Consider the following 18465-nt stretch of genomic DNA (forward strand, 5'->3'; position numbering starts at 1 on the left):
TTGATGCTCTGCTTGTATCTAACAGCCAAATATACTTTGTCTCTAAATATCTGTCATATCTCCAGCTCATCAGATGTGTGCAGACACCCTCGTTAAAGCAGCACTGAGACACGCTGACATCTAAGCAAACGCATTTAAAGTGTAAAGTAACTGAAAAACAATCAAGAGCCGAGAGAATATAAAAATTAATTTAATAGTAAAAAAGTAAATGTCCTCCTGCATGTCAACATGCTTTACGTTTGGCAATACAAGGTGAAGAATGATTTACAGGTCATGTTAAACACTATCAGGAAAAAAGCTTCGAAGGCAACAAAAGCAAAATGCAACTAACAATGAAAGCGGTTTAAAAAAGCACTGAGACATGTTTGTAAAATATCAAATATATTAATTTAAACAAAGGATTGTCCTGTCACATCGTCTGTGTTTGACACTGACTGTAAGTGCAGTAACAGGTTAATAAAGAAATAATGACGTAACAGGTAAAACTGAAGACTGTGTCGCAGATGAGGTTATAAAACTGCATTTTCTTTGATGTCCGAACAGGAACACGTGTCAGAGGTCAGATTCAGTCATAGAGCAGCGACGGCGGTGAGCGTCTCCGTTTTCAGAGGGTCTCTGTCTGCCGCCAGCAGGTGGTCCGAGGAGCTCTCGACCACGCGATCGGCCGACGCTTCAGCGGCGTCGTCCTCGATGGAGCCGGACTCCGGCAAAGCAGAGTACGTGGGAACGGCGTTGAACATGACGAAGCCCAGAGTGATGACGACGAACGAGATGATGTACAGGGTGGAAAACTGAGGGTGAGACACGAGACGCAGACGTTAGACTTTGTGGTTTTCTGTAATTATGGATCAGTTAAAATGCTGGGAACGACCTTTACTTCCTGCTCATCATGTGACATTATCTCAGCTGCTGACTGACTCCTAAAGGACCGCGATGCTTTTCAGCGACACTCACTGCGTAGTGGAAGAGGAAGATGCCGCAGAAGAGGCTGAAGAGGTCGGCGGTGAGCAGCGAGAGGTTGACCGCGGTCGCGCTGGTCATCTTCACCACGACGGGCATGAAGCTGTACAGCGCGTACATGCACAGGACGTAGACCGCGAACAGCATCGCTGCGGGACGCAATCAACGACTTCAGTCAGAGACAACGAGGGACATTTCAAGAAAACATCAGCAGCAGTGACTCTTCATCATGCTCTGACACAGAAGGTCAACTTACAAATGTGAAGGTCCCACTTGACTGCAGCCACTGCTCGAGTTTCCAGAACGGCTCTGCAATGATGCACAAAGTCAGCGAGGTGAGGAAACACTGGAGTTAAAGCAAAAACAAGCTCGAACACAAACACAGCGGCTGCAGCTTCACGCTCTGTGTGTGATGAAGCACGGATGATGAAGATGGTGAAGAGTTTGATTAACCTCACAGGATTCTTAGATTTAAGCAGCCAATAAAAGTCTCTACTGTGAGGGATTAAAAAGTGACCCACAGCTGCAGGCCGCTGATCAGGGTCCCGAAGAGCCCCATCATGCCCAGGAACTCCACTCGGCTTAGGTTCTTCACCGTGTACTCCTGGCACACGTTGGACACGGCGTAGAGGACAGCACTGAGCAGGACCAACCCGTCTCCCAGCACGACGTCGCTGGCTGCACAGAGAAAGAGAAAGAGAAAGAGAAAGAGAAAGAGAAAGAGAAAGAGAAAGAGAAAGAGAAAGAGAAAGAGAGGAAGTCGAACATGAGATGAGAATATTAATCATTTATGCAGCAACAACGAGGAGGAAATCCTCAGCAGAGAAATACAGCAGCATGAAACGATGGGTAAGTATGATAAGAGTCCTCACTGGATCCCTGGTCTCTTCCAGCCAGAACGTCGGCCCCCACCATGGCCCCCACCCCCAGCAAACACACCGTCACGGCTATGAAGTGGACCAGCCGGTAGCGGGTCTTCAGGAAGAACCAGGACAGCACCATCAGGACCGGGATCACAAAGCAGTCCAGCAGCTGAAACACGACACAGCGACAGACTGATGACGTTCATCACGACAGCGTGGACCAGGAGGCGGGCTCAGAGCGCCGCCATTGACTTCACCACCAGCTCGTCTTCAATCGACATCTGCTTCCTGCTCAAATCCCTCAGCGGCTATTCCATTCAGTCACTGAAGCCAAACGGGTCTGCTGCTCGTCTTTGTCCTCAGAGACAAAGACCAGCCAAATCTGGAGCATTTTTGCTTTGAAACAATACATAAAACATGAAATATTATTATTGAAATTATTGTTATTTGAGTGTAAAACAGAGCCAAAAATTCTGGTCTTCACTCAGTTTGGAAAAATATGTTGTTACTGTTTTTTGTTGATCACTTTGTGTTTGGTTTCCATATTTTGGTGACATCATGACGAAGAGTTACTGGAAAGAAGTTTTATCTTTGTTAACACGATGATTTCAGCTGTATGCAGTACATTACAGTACACGCAGTACATGCAGTACAGTGTGTAACACCGAGTTCAGCAGGTCTCCGTCAGGACCGCCGTCTCTCACCTGTATACTGGTCAGGGTGGTGAACTGGTACGCCTTCACAACTGCATAGTTTGCCTCCACATCCGCCAGGCCCATCACCAAATACTTCCACCACTTGGTTTTTAAAATCTGCAGGATGTTCCTCTCACCTGCGGAAAGACACAAGGTTTTCTTCAGAGAAGAAAAGGAAAAGAACTAAAATCTCAGCAGATTTTAAAGAAAAATGTGTCCGCCACATTTAAAGCTGACATAATCAATATTTTTATATTATCTTGTACGCATGGAGTCGCTCTTAGTGATGATCCCGCTGAATTATCGCCCTGAACCCTGCAGAGATTCATAGCTTCTTTCAGCTCATCGTGTCTCTAAATCACATGAAAGGTGACGATAAGTCAGCGGTGTGTTCACAGGTTGCTTCTGCTGCCCCCCAGTGGCCAGAAAATCACTAAACGCAGGTTTAAAACCCGCACTGAGCTGTAAAAAATGGTTGAGTTTAGCAATCAGGGACGCTCTGAACGTCACACATCCTGACCTTTGCGGGCGCTGAGGACCGTCGTGTAGCTGAGCAGCAGCAGGGCGTAGTTGAGGAAACTCTGCAGGACGGGCGTCTCCACCCCGGCATCGGCCAAGTACTGACAGCTCACGGCCGTCCCGCAGATCAGCATGGACAGCACCTGTCCCATGAGGATGGTCTTCAGCAGACGCCTGGAGACAGAGCGAGGCCGTCGTGTGTGAGCAGCAGAGCAAACCTCTGAATCGTTAAGAAACACGAGTCTCTCCCTGCTGGAGGCGCTGAGCCTCGACGGATGGGTCAGCCGACATTCCAGAGTTCACCTGTGATCAGGAGCTCTGCCCGATGACTCAAAAGGATCAATTCAGATTAGTTTACTTCACCAAACACTCGGAGATCACTGCCTTAAAGAGCGACTGAACACCAGGCTGAAAAACAGTGTTTCCCCGCTTCTGAGCCAAAACTTTCCAGCCTTTGTCACAAGTCACACCTGTGGCCACGCCCACCTGTGGCGTCACAATGTACTGACACACCCCAGAGTACACCCCTGCATCCTGTTACAGAGTACACAGCGTAAAACAGATCTTAAATGCTGTTAAAACACCAAAACAATTCAAATAACTGTAATATATCAAACATAACGATGGCTCTGTTTTATTTAAGTGTCCCACAAAAGCAGGACCCTGAATCTGAGGCTGCTAAATGACACATGGACTGAACGATGGCCTGTGTTTGTACTGAACGGCCGGATCAGCGCTCACCATGTGAAGACGTCCCTCAGGTTGTAACTGTACAAACCACAGGTGACCCTGCACTTCCCACACAGTCTCTCCCCCTCGCGTCCCTCCATTGTCTTCATGAGCTAAACCTAGAAAGAAAGAAGAAATGACAGATGGAAACCTTGGGACTAAATTAAAGCATTAGTGTCTTCAACATTTACTGTCTTCATCAGACTGCTCAGGCAGACATGCGCTAAATCTCTCAGGAATGTGGCTGATGAGGCTCATAGTCTGAGTCTCACTGCAATTATGGCCCATAATAATCTACATATACAGCTGTTATTCTGGTCGGTCTTAACACAATCATGAGTCTAAAAACGTAAATCGGACAGGTTATTTTGCTGTGTTTCTGCAGTCTAACGCACTCAGTCTAACGTTAACACGTTACCGTAACAGCACCGTACTTCCACTGTATTTCAAGGAGAAGCTCCATTGGCGTCGCCGCTTTTAAGGCGACCATGTAGGCACGTTTTGGAAAAGTTCTTCTATAATAAGCCACACTTATGACATCAGATATATCCCGAATTTTAATGTCCCCCATCATGATTCGCAGGATGGGTTTAATTCCGTCAAGGCCGCCATAAGCGGCTCTTAATAACCACAGTAATATTAAAATGGTCACTTTCTCAACGCGGTTTCGTGCACGCTTTCTCCGCGCGACTGACGCGTCATTCACCGGGGCTCCCGTAAAGTACAAATATCTAAATAAAAGCGAACTTAGTACAAGTCGGATTCTAATAAATAACAGCTGATGTGTGTATACATACGTTTTCTTCTTCAGTCATAGCAGGTGTGGGAAATCCTCCATCTGCGGTGAACTTCATGTCAAAAATCAGTCCTTATTGCCAAATTTCCATCCACGCGGGTCAAGTTCCCACCCTGACGGAATCAATCTAGCCTTGTGGTAGTTAGGGCCGCCTTCTGTGCTCTGATTGGCCAAAGGAACGAAATGACGTCCGCACCGTGCAGTCAAACTTGGCCCGGTGCTGATGAGAATCAGTGATTTCACCAGCAGCAGAGGTGAAATGTTAATACTTTAAAACACCGCGAGTTCAGTTCAGTGGTGCAGGAAGTACTCACACCCTTCGAATGAGTACTAATACCACGCTGTAAAATACTGTAGTACAAGTAAGAGTCCTGCAGTGAGCGTGATACAGAAGTAAAAATATGTAAGTATAATCAGTGTAATTGTAGTGTGTATGTACTTTATGTTCCATCGCTGCTCAAGATCAGTTTGAGGTACTTCACTTATTCAATTTCAATTGTAAGTTACTTTACAGGCTTCTTCTGTTCCAGTAGGGTAAATACTGTACTCTTCCTATGTACTATTCCTCCATTTCTAACTTCCATATTTCAGCCTTCAGAAATGTCTGGCCTGCCATGAAATCCCCTCTGTTTGCCCGTCTTATCCTCATATGAAGGTTAAAATCCTTCTTGTTTGTGTGAGAAAGCATTTGTCCGGGATATCCAGACAGAGGAAGAATGATAACAAACATCACACTGATTGTAAGACACAATAACCGTCCTTGAAGCTGTGCAAATGTTGTTTTCTGGCCTCCAGTATTACAGAGTGTTCTCCGTGTACATGACCTTCAGGTTAGATGATATGGGATACATTGTGCTGAAGGTTATTAAAAGGTAGAATAAAAGAGGCAACTATAAAAAATTAGTGCTTATTAATTGTCTGGGGATAATCTAATTGATTTATTGATTCATTCTGGCTGTCACGGGATAACTTTTGCTGAAAGAATGTCAACAAACTTGGGAAACTACCAAGAGTCAAGTAAATAAATAAACAAGCAAATAAATTAGGGACCAGTCAATTTGTTTATTTACAGTTCAGGTATCCTGCTGTAGTGCTGTCCAGGTACACAGAGCACAGCTGTCTGTGGCGACTCCACATCACAGCACAGAGAAACACACTGAACTTATCAAACACTCAGTTCAACACAACCTTGACTTTTTGTCGCCTCTCAGAGACAGAGTGTGTTTAGGCTGACAGTGAAATATTCAGCCTAAACAACGAATCTGACTTTCAAATAAATATGCAACAATAATAAAATCTAAAGAGTATGTTCAGTTGACAGAGGGCTACTGAACTGAATAGAGAAAACAAAAATAATGGTTTTAACAATAAAATTATTATTATTAAAATCTATTATTTTCTCGTGACGACTTTCTGTTGATAATGAAGTGAAACGCTGCTGAGGCAGCGATGAGATAAGGTTAATCTTCCTGCTGCGTGGAGCTCACGCGAGATTTTACGAGAGGATAAGTTGAGGGAACATGGCGACGTCTAATTTGCTAAAGGTAAGACCCACTCCAATTCAATTATTTGTATTTAACGCTCGATGAAGTGCTTGTCACTCGCGTGGTGCGATGTTAGCGTTCAGCTCTAACCTCGACGAGCAGCACGGGGAGCCCGGACACGACCGGGCCGTTAGCGCTGACTTTAGCGGGGAGCAGTTAACTTACATCTGGCTAACATTAGCTACTTATCAGTGATTTAGCTGGCTAAATAGAATAGCTACAACACAGCTAAATGTGAAGGAAAGAGGCAGGTACGGGGGGAGACGGATGAAGGGTCCGGGTCGTATCGTTAGCTTAATCTGCGCTAAAATTGAACTATTATCTGTGTGTGCGTTAGCTGCAAATCTCATATCATCTGTCACTGAGGGAACAGGATCTGCAGCTGAGCAGCCCTTTAACATGCATGCTAAAGGCTGCTAAAGGCAACTGTCGTGTTAGTTTGTGTGCATTAAGTGAACGTTAATCCTCAGCTGCTATCATGCTAACTAACTTTGCTTGGCAGGAGCCTGTAGCACTGTGTCTGAATCAGTCTGAGCTCATATCGTCAAACAGAGGCACAGGGGAGGTGACAGAGCAGAGCTGTGTACCGGGAATAGACGAATGGCATTTCAGTCAAAACACACGACTTCTGCATGGAAAAGAGAAACTGCATGTGCAGGATGAGCAGACAGGCTGTGCCAAAACATGCATGTTGTCTAATCTGCACTGATAGCTGGAGCATTAATTATTGCTGTCCCTGCACTGCTCCATCATGATGGCACTGTCACACTGCTGTCACCTTCATGGTCCTCTGTTTAGTTTTCACATGTGGCAGAGCTTGATTTATTATGCAAGTTTGTCTGTTTGGAAACCCTTAAATTCAGCAAACATCCAGTGATTTGAAGGGGAACTCATGCACCGCTCAGCCTGTGCAGACAGCTGTCAGGCCTGAGGAAACGAGCCCTGGTGAAGTGGTCTGGATGTCTCAGCCATGGATGAGGAAACTACAACAGAACTCAACAATATGTGAAAATGTGGCGCAACGGTAACCGTCAGAATAACCGAAGCTGCTCTGTAACAAAAGATAACTCATCACAAGCTGCACCAGTGGTGTGAAATGGTAAACAGTACCTCTCTCCAGTGGGGATGGTCGCCTCTCACCCCATCCCCAGTGGACATTTGTAACACTAAAGTGCCTCTGATGGACTATTGCTTGTCCATGTTCTGACAGTACAACACTAAATACAGCAGAAATTCAACGCTTGCACCTTATTTTGCAGCTTGTTTTAATCTGATATCGCAAAGCTAGAGTGCAGTGCAAATAAGCAAACTCTCACAGGCTTCTTAAAGAAGAAACAGAACAGATGCCATGTTAAATGGAAATGTGTGATATCGTCATTTTACTGATGCTGATTTATTGTTAGATCCCTGATAATTTACGGCATCAATTAGACAAATGTGCCTTCGTTTTAGAGAGCTGGTAGAGGAGACAGACAGGGAAACATCAACATCTCTTTACCACTGCAGTACAGCAAAGATGCTGCTAAAGTAAAAAACACAAACACAGAGGAATGTGACTCATGATGATTGAACTGTTTCCCATGGGAAAGTGTCGTCGGAGCTGGAATCGGAGAGCGAAATTGAAAATGAGGACAGAGGAGGATCTGAAGGTAAAAGGAATAGAAGTAGTTGTTCAAGCGAGTCCAGTTGGAAAATGAGGGAAAAGAGGGAAAAGAGGGCTTATCTGAGAGCGGAGACACGATCAGACGGAATATTCAAGGATCCATGTGTGGTTGGAAAGTTTGTCAGAGGAAAACTTGGAGACATGCGCTCGGTCGGAGTTACAGGAAGTGGGATGGTTATCGCTGAAGGTGCAGCAAAGCCTCAGAGAGAGATGAGCACGGCTGGAGATGAAGAGAGGGGTACATGACTGTCAGTAGAGGCTGAGGTGTGTGTGAGCTGAGGAGGAGGAGGAGGAGGAAGAGGACAGAGATGTGGTGTGTTTGACTTTTGAAGGGGAGCTGCTGCAGATGGTGTACGTGTGTTATGAGGTGAGGCCGTGTGAGAGAGCTCCTCTCAGATGTCCCTGCAGTCAGGAATGTGGACGTGTTGCTGTCGAGGAGTCAGGAGATGTGGGAAGGGTCATTGCTATGGGGAGGAGGGCAAAGCAGATGAGGAGCGAGCCAAGTGCCTGCGCTGTGAGGGAAATCATGATGCGGGGTCAGCGAAGTGTCCACAAAGACCGAGGGAAACGAGAGTGAATGAGAGCAGAGCAGAAAAGGATTTGTCCGACGCAGAGATGATGGAATGTGTCAGAGCAGGCAGGAAGTGAAGCTCACACTGGATTTCTGCCATGTAGACACACGGCCATTAACTGTGCTGCTGAGATACAGGAGAAGCTGGAAAGGTTTCAGGAGGTGCCTCACGCTGCCAGGAGATTCCTGAGAGCTGTGGACACATCTGAAGATCTATTTATATATAGGCAACAGTATTTTTATAAACTGTACTCGTTGTACAAATACACAGACATGTGCAAGTCTCTGTTCTTTCTCAGCATTCCTAAAGTGCAGTTCAACATATGCACTAAGAATATTGGCAGTTATTACCATTATCTTCACAGTCTGTGCATAATGCAGTGATGTCCCTCCTGTCTGCTTCCAGAACAAAGGCTCCCTTCAGTTTGAGGATAAATGGGACCTGATGCGTCCCATCGTGCTGAAGCTGCTGCGGCAGGAGTCGGTCACCAAACAGCAGTGGTTTGACCTGTTCTCGTAAGTTTCCCCTAATCCAGCTGCTTTCAGGGCAAACAGGAGCCGACGCTGTGAATCTGTGAGGAATCATCATTTGTCCTCTTTGCCTCCGCAGAGACGTCCATGCTGTGTGCCTGTGGGACGACAAAGGTCCAGCTAAGATCCACCAGGCGCTCAAAGAGGACATCCTAGACTTCATCAAACAAGCACAAGCAGTAAGACCAGAATCATTACGGGATCTTTGAAGTGATGCTGCTTCATGTCTAGGCTGCTGGATGTTCTCACTCTTGATTAGTAGAAACACAAATCGCCCAGAAAAGAGTGTGAAGTTGTTGCCTCCACTGACCAGAAGGTGAACGTACATAAATGTCCGGTCGCCGCTTTGCATTCTGGTCTATTGAGGCTTCTGCTGATGAAGGAAAGACGTGTTTTTTCACCTCTATGTTGCATTTTCACAGTGTCATATGGAGAAAAAATGTGATTTGTTCTTCAACGTAATGCTGTGCTGCAGACAGCAGGGTGACCATCAGACGCCCTGAAATCAATATGAATGAACACTGCAGGTCCTGTTTGACTGATGGTGCATAATGCAGATGAAAGGAAATGTATTTAGAGATAATCTGTGCACAGTGGCTGTTTCACTGCATCACCTTCCTCAGAAACGTAATAATGTAATGTCCTGCTTTTATTCTGAAAGCCTCACCCCAAAGTTTCCTCTTTATTAATCACGTCTGTCAGTTCATTGACGGCTTCGCTCAGTTTAAGGTCTGCGTGCGCGCTTCCATGCAGACATTTTGATCGTATTCATCATGTGACCTCTGGTGGCTTTGCAGCTGCAGCTCTGTCCGGGTCTTGAATGAAATCCTGATCTGGGATCGTGGCACCAAAGCTTCAGCATTGATTGATGTAGGTAGTTTAAGCAGAACGTGCTCTCTCGCTGTGTGAGCTGCAGGGGTTCAGCTCCTCACGTGGACGTCGGCCCGTTCGTTCAGAGCCTCGTTCCTGATTCTCACCGTCGTTCATGTTCCTCTGGTTCTTATCTGTGCGTTAGATTCTGCAGGTGTTGATCAGTCTTGTGTTTCCCGCTCTTTCTAAGCGTGTGTTGAGTCACCAGGACGACACGGCGTTGCTGAAGGCCTACATCGCGGAGTGGAGGAAGTTCTTCACGCAGTGCGACATCCTGCCGAAGCCTTTCTGCCAGCTGGAGATCACTCTGATGGGCAAGCAGGGAAGCAACAAGAAGTCCAACGTGGAGGACAGCATCGTCCGCAAGGTGAGGAGGAGCAGGAGCAGGAGCAGGCTTTTCTTTAGCATGTGCATGCGTGCCATCATCATACTGTGACTAACACGACGCACTGGTGTCTCTGTCCGTCCTCTCTGTGGGGGCTCAGCTGATGCTGGACACCTGGAACGAGTCCATCTTCTCCAACATTAAGAACAGGCTACAGGACAGCGCAATGAAGCTGGTCCACGCCGAGAGGCTGGGAGAGGCCTTCGACTCCCAGCTGGTCATCGGCGTGCGAGAGTCCTACGGTGAGAAACGCAGAGACATGGGTCACAGGTGGAATACCTGCGCTCTGCCAGGCTAAGAGGACCACGAGCGTCCACAGGAAGGAGCTTCTTCTGCTCTGAGCCAGTGTTCAACGCAGTAGACTCACCTCCTGTAATCCTACAGTTTGAACCCTCACAGGCAGCTCCACCAGCCGCCCTACGCACAGTAAACCTTCATTATGTTCATGAGAACAGCTCGTGTCTCCAGACTGTCCTAAAGCGTCCTTAATGACTCTGAATGGCATTTAAGGTGTTTTCAAAGAGCTAACTCTCAAAAATTCTATGCATGAAGTGAAGCTTTTATCAAGTGCTTTTGCGGCCCCCTCCACCACCGCAGCCCCTCCAGCTGCAGTAAATATGATTACGCTTAATCGCAGCAGCATGAGGACATTTAACTCATAACCCCTCGTGTCCTTCATAGTGAAAGTACAAAGGATTTAGACGGACGGCCTTGTTATATCCAGTCGTAGCTCACATCTCTCCTCCTTGCTGAGGTCTCCTAATCACCACATGTTGAACTCTAAGGAGACGCGTCTGTCCACGCAGCCTGCAGACACGCGTTGACCTCTCACGTGTCTTTGTGACCGCTCTGTGTTTTTGCGTCCGAGCAGTGAACCTGTGCTCCAACCCCGACGACAAGCTGCAGATCTACAGGGACAACTTCGAGAAGGCTTACATGGATTCGACAGAGAGGTTCTACAGAACGCAGGCGCCCGCCTACCTCCAGCAGAATGGAGTCCAGAACTACATGAAATACGTGAGTATGACTGAGGACGCATCAGAATAAGAAGCTGGAGCGGTTCTGGTTATTCCACCTCAGAGGTTTCTCTGTTTCCCTCTGGCTGCTTTGAAGAACACACAAACTGCACATGAAGATGTTTTTAGCCTTGATTAATGCTCGTTAAGTTATGACCGTTTAAAGTCATAGAGAACCACGTTTGAGGCGAGTTTTTAGGGACGGTGGTCCTTTATATCTGACGAGTCAGCAGCAGAAGGTGAAAGCAGAACTCCTCTCATGCCCGCTGACTTCTTCACACATGAATGAGATGAAACATTTGAGTCATCCGGCTCTTCTCCAGGTTTTACTGGATCAAACTCTGATCACGTGAGGAGTGATTTCAGAGTGTTCACGAGCTCAGAAAAATGCATTCAGCGTTTGTACAGCTGCTCCTTTTCTAATGATGCACGAGAAAAATGCCTTTTGGGCCGTTTTTGGGTGTTTTCTCACGATGCTGCGCTGCTGAGTGTGGCCACCATGACGAAGAGCTAATGACACATGCTAATCTCGTCAGTCATGGCCCACAAACTGAAATTTTAAGAGGCGAAACACCTTCACACATGTTCTCTGTTGATTAATGTTCTTTCATAGCCCCTCTCTCTATAAAAGGGGAAATGACGCCATGAATACAGATAGAAACGTGTTTAAAGCCTCTGCTGCTGCTCAGTTGGTAATGTTTGAAATGCTGTGATGGCCGCAGTCTGAAGTTTTTACTTGCTGCTCCCAGCATGCTCTCTGCTCAGAGAAAACACCCCCATGGTCTCCTGATAACAGACGAGAGCTGCCGTCACCTTTTACAGCACGGAGCAGAAAGTGGAGACTTCAGTCGAGGCTCCAGTTTCTGATGATGATGATGATCGTGGAAATAATCCAGCTGGACGAAGCGGCCGTGTGATCCGCTGCTGGAGCTGATCTCATGCTTCTCTTCTTCACTTCGTCTCTCTTACTCAAACAAAACCGAAGCATCGTGTCTGTTGAAGCTCAGCATGAGCCGAGCGTCCCGTCTCACTCGCAGTTTGGTCAAACCTCAGGACTTTAAGTCAGTTCAGATCAGGGGGACTGTTGCTGAATGTCTCTGCAGCCTCTCAGAGGGCTCAGCTCTGCCTCTCCTCTGCGGTTTGAAGCAGAAATAAAGGCTGTATGTTGAAACACATAACAAACACGTGACGAGTGTTTTATGTGATGGATAAATGTGTGTTTTCACCAGGCTGATTCAAAGCTGAGGGAAGAGGAGAAACGCGCGCTGCGATACCTGGAGACGAGACGCGACTGTAACTCCGTACAAGCAGTGAGTATCAGCCAGCAGGACGCCGTCTGTCCAATGGGCTTGTCTCATTTTGATTGTCCTACGATTAAGCTAAGAAAAAAGAAAGCTTTGAAATCAGAGTCCTCTGTCTTTTTAGAAAGTTTACACCCCAGTTTCTTCAGTCTTTACATTTACACTCTGTTTTAATTGTATTTATTGTATTTACCACCAATTTCCCGTCATAAGACAGCGCTGCATGATCAGAGGACAGGCCTTCTGTCTCATCAGAGAGGATCACATCCTGATGGTGGTGTCAGTGATGCATCCACACTCTAGATAACGTTTTCAAACAGTATCGTCTCCTTTAATAAGGCTAAATTTGGTCTTTTCGAGAGGAATCCAGCTGCTGTCTTCTCTCCTTTGTTTAGTCTTAATTCAAAGCATCGTGTAAATCTACAGCCTGCAGTCTCAGCTGTGTGCTATCTGCTGGTCAACAGTCTTCCTGTAGTGTGTCGTCACAGCGAGGTTGCCAGGTTTGGTCTCATCACGTCTCCACAGAGAGACCTGGACCAACACCTGTGCTCACTGTCTGTATCTGTGTCTGCTGCAGGTTGATCTGCATTTCCCAAAGTCTTCTGTCTCACGCATGTCTGCTGTGCTGTCCTCCCTCTGTTCCCAGCTAATGGAGTGCTGCGTCAACGCTCTCGTCACGTCATTCAAGGAGACCATCTTAGCCGAGTGTCCAGGCATGATCAAACGAAACGAGACAGAGAGTGAGTACGGCAGGACCGCTCCCACCAAAGGCTCAGCCAGCTCAGGTTTGCACCAGGAAATAGCCCTGACCAAACCTTCATGCCCGGCATCCGAACGCCCGCAGAGCGTCCGTGTGCCGCCACCTCTCGTCTGAAAGCAGTGTGAGATGATGCCTGAGGACGGTGCTGAATGGAAATACTCTTAATCTAACAGAAGAGGGCAAAGTTCTGCCAAAGTTGTCTAAATAAAAGTAGTTTGACAGAACTTTGCCAGAGTTACAAACAGTTGAAATTGGTCAGACGCTTAAAATGAGCTCATGCATCATTAATGATTCAGATGGAAAACGCTGTAATAAATCATCTTAAAGTTAGACTGAAGTGTTTTCTCTGTTTTTATAATTAAGACGTCTGCTCGGTGTCTGGGCTGCATAAACCACCCATTATTATCATTTAATGTGTGTGTGTGTGTATGCATGGATGAAGGGCGTCCACAGTAATGGATTTTAAAGCAGCTCTTCTTCTTCTGCTGCTTCTATTATGCAGCTGCCAAATGAAAGCTCAGCGTTAGGACTTCGGTTCAGGTCCTGCTTTGGTTTGTGTGGCTGCGCTCTGAGGAAGCCTGCAGAGTCTCTCTGAGCTGCTGCAGCTGATCATCAGCCTCGTTATTTCATATTTCAGCATCTTTTTTCACCTTTAGTGTCTCTGCTGGTTTAGTTACTGTTGTTGTAGAAGCGGTAACGTGGCCTTTCTCTCCGTGGCAGAGTTGCACCTGATGTTCTCCCTCATGGACAAAGTGCCCAGCGGCATCGAGCCCATGCTGAAGGACCTGGAGGAGCACATCATGAGCGCCGGCCTGGCTGACATGGTGGCCTCAGCAGAGACCATCACCTCTGTGAGTGTCACACACTTGATGTCTGGATGTCAAATAAGCAGTGTTTTCAATCAGACGCAGCAGTTAGCTTAATGTGGCTAACCGTTCCACTGTTTGCTTTAGCAAACTACTCCAACTATTTACCCAGAACTTTTAGCGAAAGCAGCTTTTAGCTGTCCATGCTAACTTTTCTGCTCGCCTGCTAACGAGTCTTGACACACTCTCAACGGGCGCTGTTCAGGCGTCACAGCTGTCAATCATCTGTTGTTTGATGCAGGACTCAGAGAAATATGTGGAGCAGCTGCTGACCTTGTTCAACCGCTTCAGTCGACTGGTGAAAGAGGCCTTTCAGGACGACCCACGCTTCCTGACGGCAAGAGACAAAGTGAGCTCAGCTTTAGCTAACGAGTCCACGCACAACACGTAAGACACGACCGTCACAGGATGCTCTTAACCTGACTGTTTTCAAACTTCTCTGCAGGCATACAAAGCTGTCGTGAACGATGCCACTATATTTAAATTAGAGCTCCCCATGAAGCAGAAAGGGTAAGAGAAGCTCCAGCTGTGGTTGGCAGCGTGCGCTCTGATGCTGACGCTAGAAAAGTCTGACTGCACCAGTTTCCCTCTCCTGTGTTCACAGGGTCGGTCTGAAAACTCAACCAGAGTCCAAGTGTCCAGAGCTGCTGGCCAACTACTGTGACATGCTGCTGAGGAAGACCCCGCTGAGCAAGAAGCTCACCTCCGAGGAGATCGAGGCCAAACTCAAGGAAGTGGTGCGTGTCAGGGACTTTGTTCAGGCCTTGTTTTAATCACACAGTCACGTAACGCCGTCAGTAATCACCTCTCTGTCTGCAGCTGTTAGTGCTGAAGTACGTCCAGAACAAAGACGTGTTCATGCGCTACCACAAAGCCCACCTGACACGTCGACTCATCCTGGACATCTCGGCAGACAGCGAGATCGAGGAGAACATGGTGGAGTGGCTCAGGGTAAGATCAGGTGGCGTGTGTCTGAGAGTCTCTAACGTTTACTGTTCACCTGTAAAAACTGCCCACCTGTGCTGTCGTGCGTCCTGACAGGAAGTCGGAATGCCGGCCGACTATGTCAACAAGCTGGCCAGGATGTTTCAGGACATCAAGGTGTCAGAGGACCTCAACCAGTCTTTCAAAGAGATGCATAAACACAACAAGCTTGCTTTACCAGGTGAGAGGCGCAGTGCAGCTCACACACGTCTGTGCACTAAATACGAAGCTAGAGCCAACAGGCAGTTAGCCTAGCTTAGCATAAAGAGTGGAAGTAGGGGGAAACGGCTAGCTTGGCTCTGCCCCAGCTGACACCACTCAAGCTCACAAATGAACGTGTTGTACCTCGTTTGTTAATTCCCGACACAGGCTAATTTAAGCTAACCGTCTCCTGGGTCCAGCTCCATATTTACTGTGCAGGCGCGAGCGTGTCATCAATCACTCTGCAAGAAAGCAAACATGCAGAAATGTCAAACTGCTCCTTTAATGCAGCTCTTCACAAGAACTGATAAAACTGGACAGAAGTTAAACGTCAGAGTTGTCTTTGTTTTGGACTGTCACTGAAAGACGTGCTAACCGTTAGCGGTTGTCGGGCGCTAACTGAGATGCCTTCATGTGTTCAGCTGACTCGGTCAACATAAAGATCCTGAACGCTGGCGCCTGGTCGAGGAGCAGCGAGAAGGTTTTCGTCTCTCTGCCCACAGAGCTGGAGGACTTGATACCAGAGGTGGAGGACTTCTACAAGAAGAACCACAGCGGCAGGAAGCTTCACTGGCATCACCTCATGTCCAACGGCATCGTGAGTGTCTCAGCTGTGAAACACACACACACACACACACACACACACACACACACACACACACACACAGCACAAAACTCAGTAGGTCTACGATCTCTATGAGTTTCTGTCAGACGTTAGACTTCTTGGTTTGATTGATTGAGGGTTCCGATCAATCATTTTTGGGATCACAGCGCTTGTGTTTCGGTCTCTCTGTAGCAGAACCTGAGAGCCTAAACAAAATGTCCTGTCTCCAGATAACCTTTAAGAACGAGGTGGGCCAGTACGACCTGGAGGTGACCACCTTCCAGCTGGCTGTGCTGTTCGCCTGGAACCAGAGACCCAGAGAGCGGATCAGCTTCGAAAACCTCAAGCTCGCCACCGAGCTGCCGGACGCCGAGCTGCGGCGCACTCTCTGGGTAAATGAGCACATTTGTTCAGTCGTTAGCCGCCGTTAGCTGCCGTTAGCTTGTTTTATTGATCTGATCATTTTCACTGCTTTCCTCACTCTCAGTCTCTGGTGGCGTTTCCCAAACTCAAGCGGCAGGTGTTGTCGTACGACCCCGTGGTGTCTTCGCCCAAAGACTTCGCAGAAGGAACGTTATTCTACGTCAACCAGGAGTTTTCTCTCATGTAAGGAAAAGTCAGCACGTTCACGACAGCATACTCAGTGTTTGTGCACTCGTTGATACACAGATTGTAATTTTACGCACCGGCTCGCACAGCAGGTCCCTTCATTAATCATTTAAATCCTCTGACGCACCGCCATCAAACTGTTACTGCTGAACGCAACGACGGGCTTTTACGGCTAAACACAGCCGTAAAAATGAAGCTCAAATTTTTTTCTTACCTAAAGAGGAATAAAACCTGACTGAGGTGGTTCATAGAAACATTTTGGGAAACTCTTAGTCTCTCTTTTGCTGAAGGTTGAATCATGTCTGTACAGTAAATCTGAAGCTACATCCAGCGGCTGGTTAGCTTAGCTTAGCTTAGTTTAGTTTAGCTTAGCTTAGCTTAGCACACAGACTGGACATGAGCAGACGGCCAGTCGGGCTCACAAACTGTTGCTTTAATACTTAAACTGTAAACTTGTGCTGTGACTCAACTTTACAGAAAAAACTCTAAGGTTCAGAAAAGGGGGAAGATCAACCTGATTGGTCGGCTGCAGCTCACCACAGAGCGAATGAGAGAGGAGGAGAACGAGGGCATCGTCCAGCTCAGGATACTGAGAACGCAGGTAAGGAGCACGGGCCCCTGCTGCTCCCCCCTCCGTTATGCAACACCTCCTCCTGTGAATGAACGCTCTCACCTCCCGTTTCCCATTGTGGTGCCTGCAGCCATGTTTGCATAGAGCCACAGGCTGCAGTGTAACCCATCTCTCTCTCCTGTTTCCCACGTCCAGGAGGCCATAATCCAGATCATGAAGATGAGGAAGCGCATCAACAACGCCCAGCTGCAGACGGAGCTGGTGGAGATCCTAAAGAACATGTTTTTACCACAGAAGAAGATGATCAAGGAGCAGATCGAGTGGCTGATAGATCACAAGTACATAAAGCGAGATGAGACCGATATAAACACCTTCATCTACATGGCATAGCACGGCCCGCCACGAGGACCCGTGTTGACTTTGGTTTCAGTGGATCAGGCCTGATGGACTCTCGGAAACTTCCAGGCTCCCCGTCCTCTATTTAAAAAAAATCCAATCTGTGCAGGGAGGCATGAATTTAAGACTGAGACCTACCTATTTAAAAAAAGTGGAACTTCCTGCCTTAAAGTTGTACAAAGAAAAAAATGGAGTGGGAGTCTTCACCAAGTGGTTCTAAGTGTTTTTAGTGGGAGGGGGTTTCTTTGCTGTCCAGATGAGGCTGTCAGTGTCGATGGTCTGTTGTGGACCACGTCGTCTCCTCTGGGCAGCGGCTGCGACGGCATGCTGGCAGGAAAAGTTTTAATCCACGTCAAACCCAGACCATCAGAACCAGATCGAAACGCCGCCCTCAGCGCTGGGGGGCGACGCCGTGGGCTGGTTTGGGCCCCGATGCTGTTGTGACTCTCTGCAGTTAAAGTGATCAAACACTTCATCTGGACATTCAGTGTTTATAGAGCCAGAAAAGCACTTCACAGTCTGCAGGGCTGAACCAGAAAGCAACATAGAGCCAACTCCAAACCCCGCCGAGCCTCTGTTTCTGGGTAAAAAGGTGCAAGTGGGGAAGAATCAGCACATGTCTATAATCTGGAATCGGTTTCCCTCAACCAAACGTACCCAGAGACAGAGGCGGGGTGGAGCTCGTGTTTGAGACGACTGTCCTCTCTGCAGGGAGCAGAGGCTGAGGTCAGTATTACACATGGTAAATACTACAATTCAAAGGTATGGGAGAGTGTACCGTGAGATGTGAATAATGAAATGATGAAATAAACAGCACCTTATTATAAAACGACACGCAGGCTCGTCATTCGTCTGAGTGGGAGAAGGAGCGTCCCATCGTCTCTGTTTTAAAGAGACGTAAAGGACGACGACCCCGATTCTAAAGACCTGAAGTACCGCAGAGGTAAACCTGCACACGCACTGAGTTTATGCTGATATTTTTTCACTTTAAGTGTACTGAGGTACACCAAAGAAAATCAGGATTAATCAGC

The 18465-nt window shown here is 47.4% G+C and overlaps 2 protein-coding genes across 5 annotated transcripts; one reads left to right on the forward strand and one right to left on the reverse strand.

Annotated features, from left to right (window-relative positions):
• Nucleotides 1–556: 556 nt before the first annotated feature.
• On the reverse strand, nucleotides 557–4689 carry slc35f2 (solute carrier family 35 member F2). The gene is made up of 9 exons (XM_070982786.1): nucleotides 4564–4689; nucleotides 3779–3885; nucleotides 3039–3211; nucleotides 2528–2655; nucleotides 1833–1992; nucleotides 1482–1638; nucleotides 1217–1269; nucleotides 955–1109; nucleotides 557–791 (listed from the first exon to the last, which is right to left on the reverse strand). Exons 2-9 carry the CDS (start codon nucleotides 3874–3876, stop codon nucleotides 570–572), a joined length of 1146 nt encoding a protein of 381 aa, XP_070838887.1. The 5' UTR covers nucleotides 3877–3885; nucleotides 4564–4689; the 3' UTR covers nucleotides 557–569.
• A 1362-nt stretch (nucleotides 4690–6051) lies between these two features.
• On the forward strand, nucleotides 6052–18266 carry cul5b (cullin 5b). 4 transcript variants are annotated; one of them, XM_070983048.1, is made up of 19 exons: nucleotides 6052–6106; nucleotides 8747–8856; nucleotides 8951–9050; nucleotides 9950–10108; nucleotides 10227–10368; nucleotides 10998–11143; nucleotides 12372–12452; nucleotides 13090–13183; nucleotides 13924–14054; nucleotides 14311–14418; nucleotides 14515–14579; nucleotides 14674–14806; nucleotides 14889–15020; nucleotides 15111–15234; nucleotides 15677–15852; nucleotides 16089–16250; nucleotides 16346–16464; nucleotides 16945–17068; nucleotides 17234–18266. In XM_070983048.1, the coding sequence occupies exons 1-19, from the start codon at nucleotides 6083–6085 to the stop codon at nucleotides 17426–17428; spliced, it is 2325 nt and encodes a 774-aa protein (XP_070839149.1). In that variant the 5' UTR covers nucleotides 6052–6082; the 3' UTR covers nucleotides 17429–18266. The 4 variants fall into 4 exon arrangements, with proteins under 4 accessions (XP_070839149.1, XP_070839146.1, XP_070839148.1 ...); XM_070983045.1 differs by having other exon boundaries at nucleotides 6062–6106; nucleotides 9932–10108; nucleotides 13090–13228; XM_070983047.1 differs by having other exon boundaries at nucleotides 6062–6106; nucleotides 9932–10108.
• The last annotated feature ends 199 nt before the right edge of the window (nucleotides 18267–18465 follow it).

This window comes from Chaetodon trifascialis, chromosome 16, assembly GCF_039877785.1.
Source record: "Chaetodon trifascialis isolate fChaTrf1 chromosome 16, fChaTrf1.hap1, whole genome shotgun sequence".
NCBI lineage: Eukaryota > Metazoa > Chordata > Actinopteri > Chaetodontiformes > Chaetodontidae > Chaetodon > Chaetodon trifascialis.

What these genes read in the sequence shown, in the direction of transcription:
- slc35f2 (XM_070982786.1), bottom strand. Translation starts at nt 3,876, where the DNA reads ATGAAGACAATGGAGGGACGCGAGGGGGAGAGACTGTGTGGGAAGTGC. An exon ending in CCACCCTGACCAGTATACAG is followed by an intron (nt 1,993 to 2,527) that starts GTGAGAGACGGC and finishes GTCGTGTTTCAG; the next exon opens with CTGCTGGACTGCTTTGTGAT. An exon ending in TCTTCCTCTTCCACTACGCA is followed by an intron (nt 792 to 954) that starts GTGAGTGTCGCT and finishes TCTCACCCTCAG; the next exon opens with TTTTCCACCCTGTACATCAT.
- cul5b (XM_070983045.1), top strand. Translation starts at nt 6,083, where the DNA reads ATGGCGACGTCTAATTTGCTAAAG. An exon ending in AGGACAGCATCGTCCGCAAG is followed by an intron (nt 10,109 to 10,226) that starts GTGAGGAGGAGC and finishes GTGGGGGCTCAG; the next exon opens with CTGATGCTGGACACCTGGAA. An exon ending in AACCAGGAGTTTTCTCTCAT is followed by an intron (nt 16,465 to 16,944) that starts GTAAGGAAAAGT and finishes TCAACTTTACAG; the next exon opens with AAAAAACTCTAAGGTTCAGA.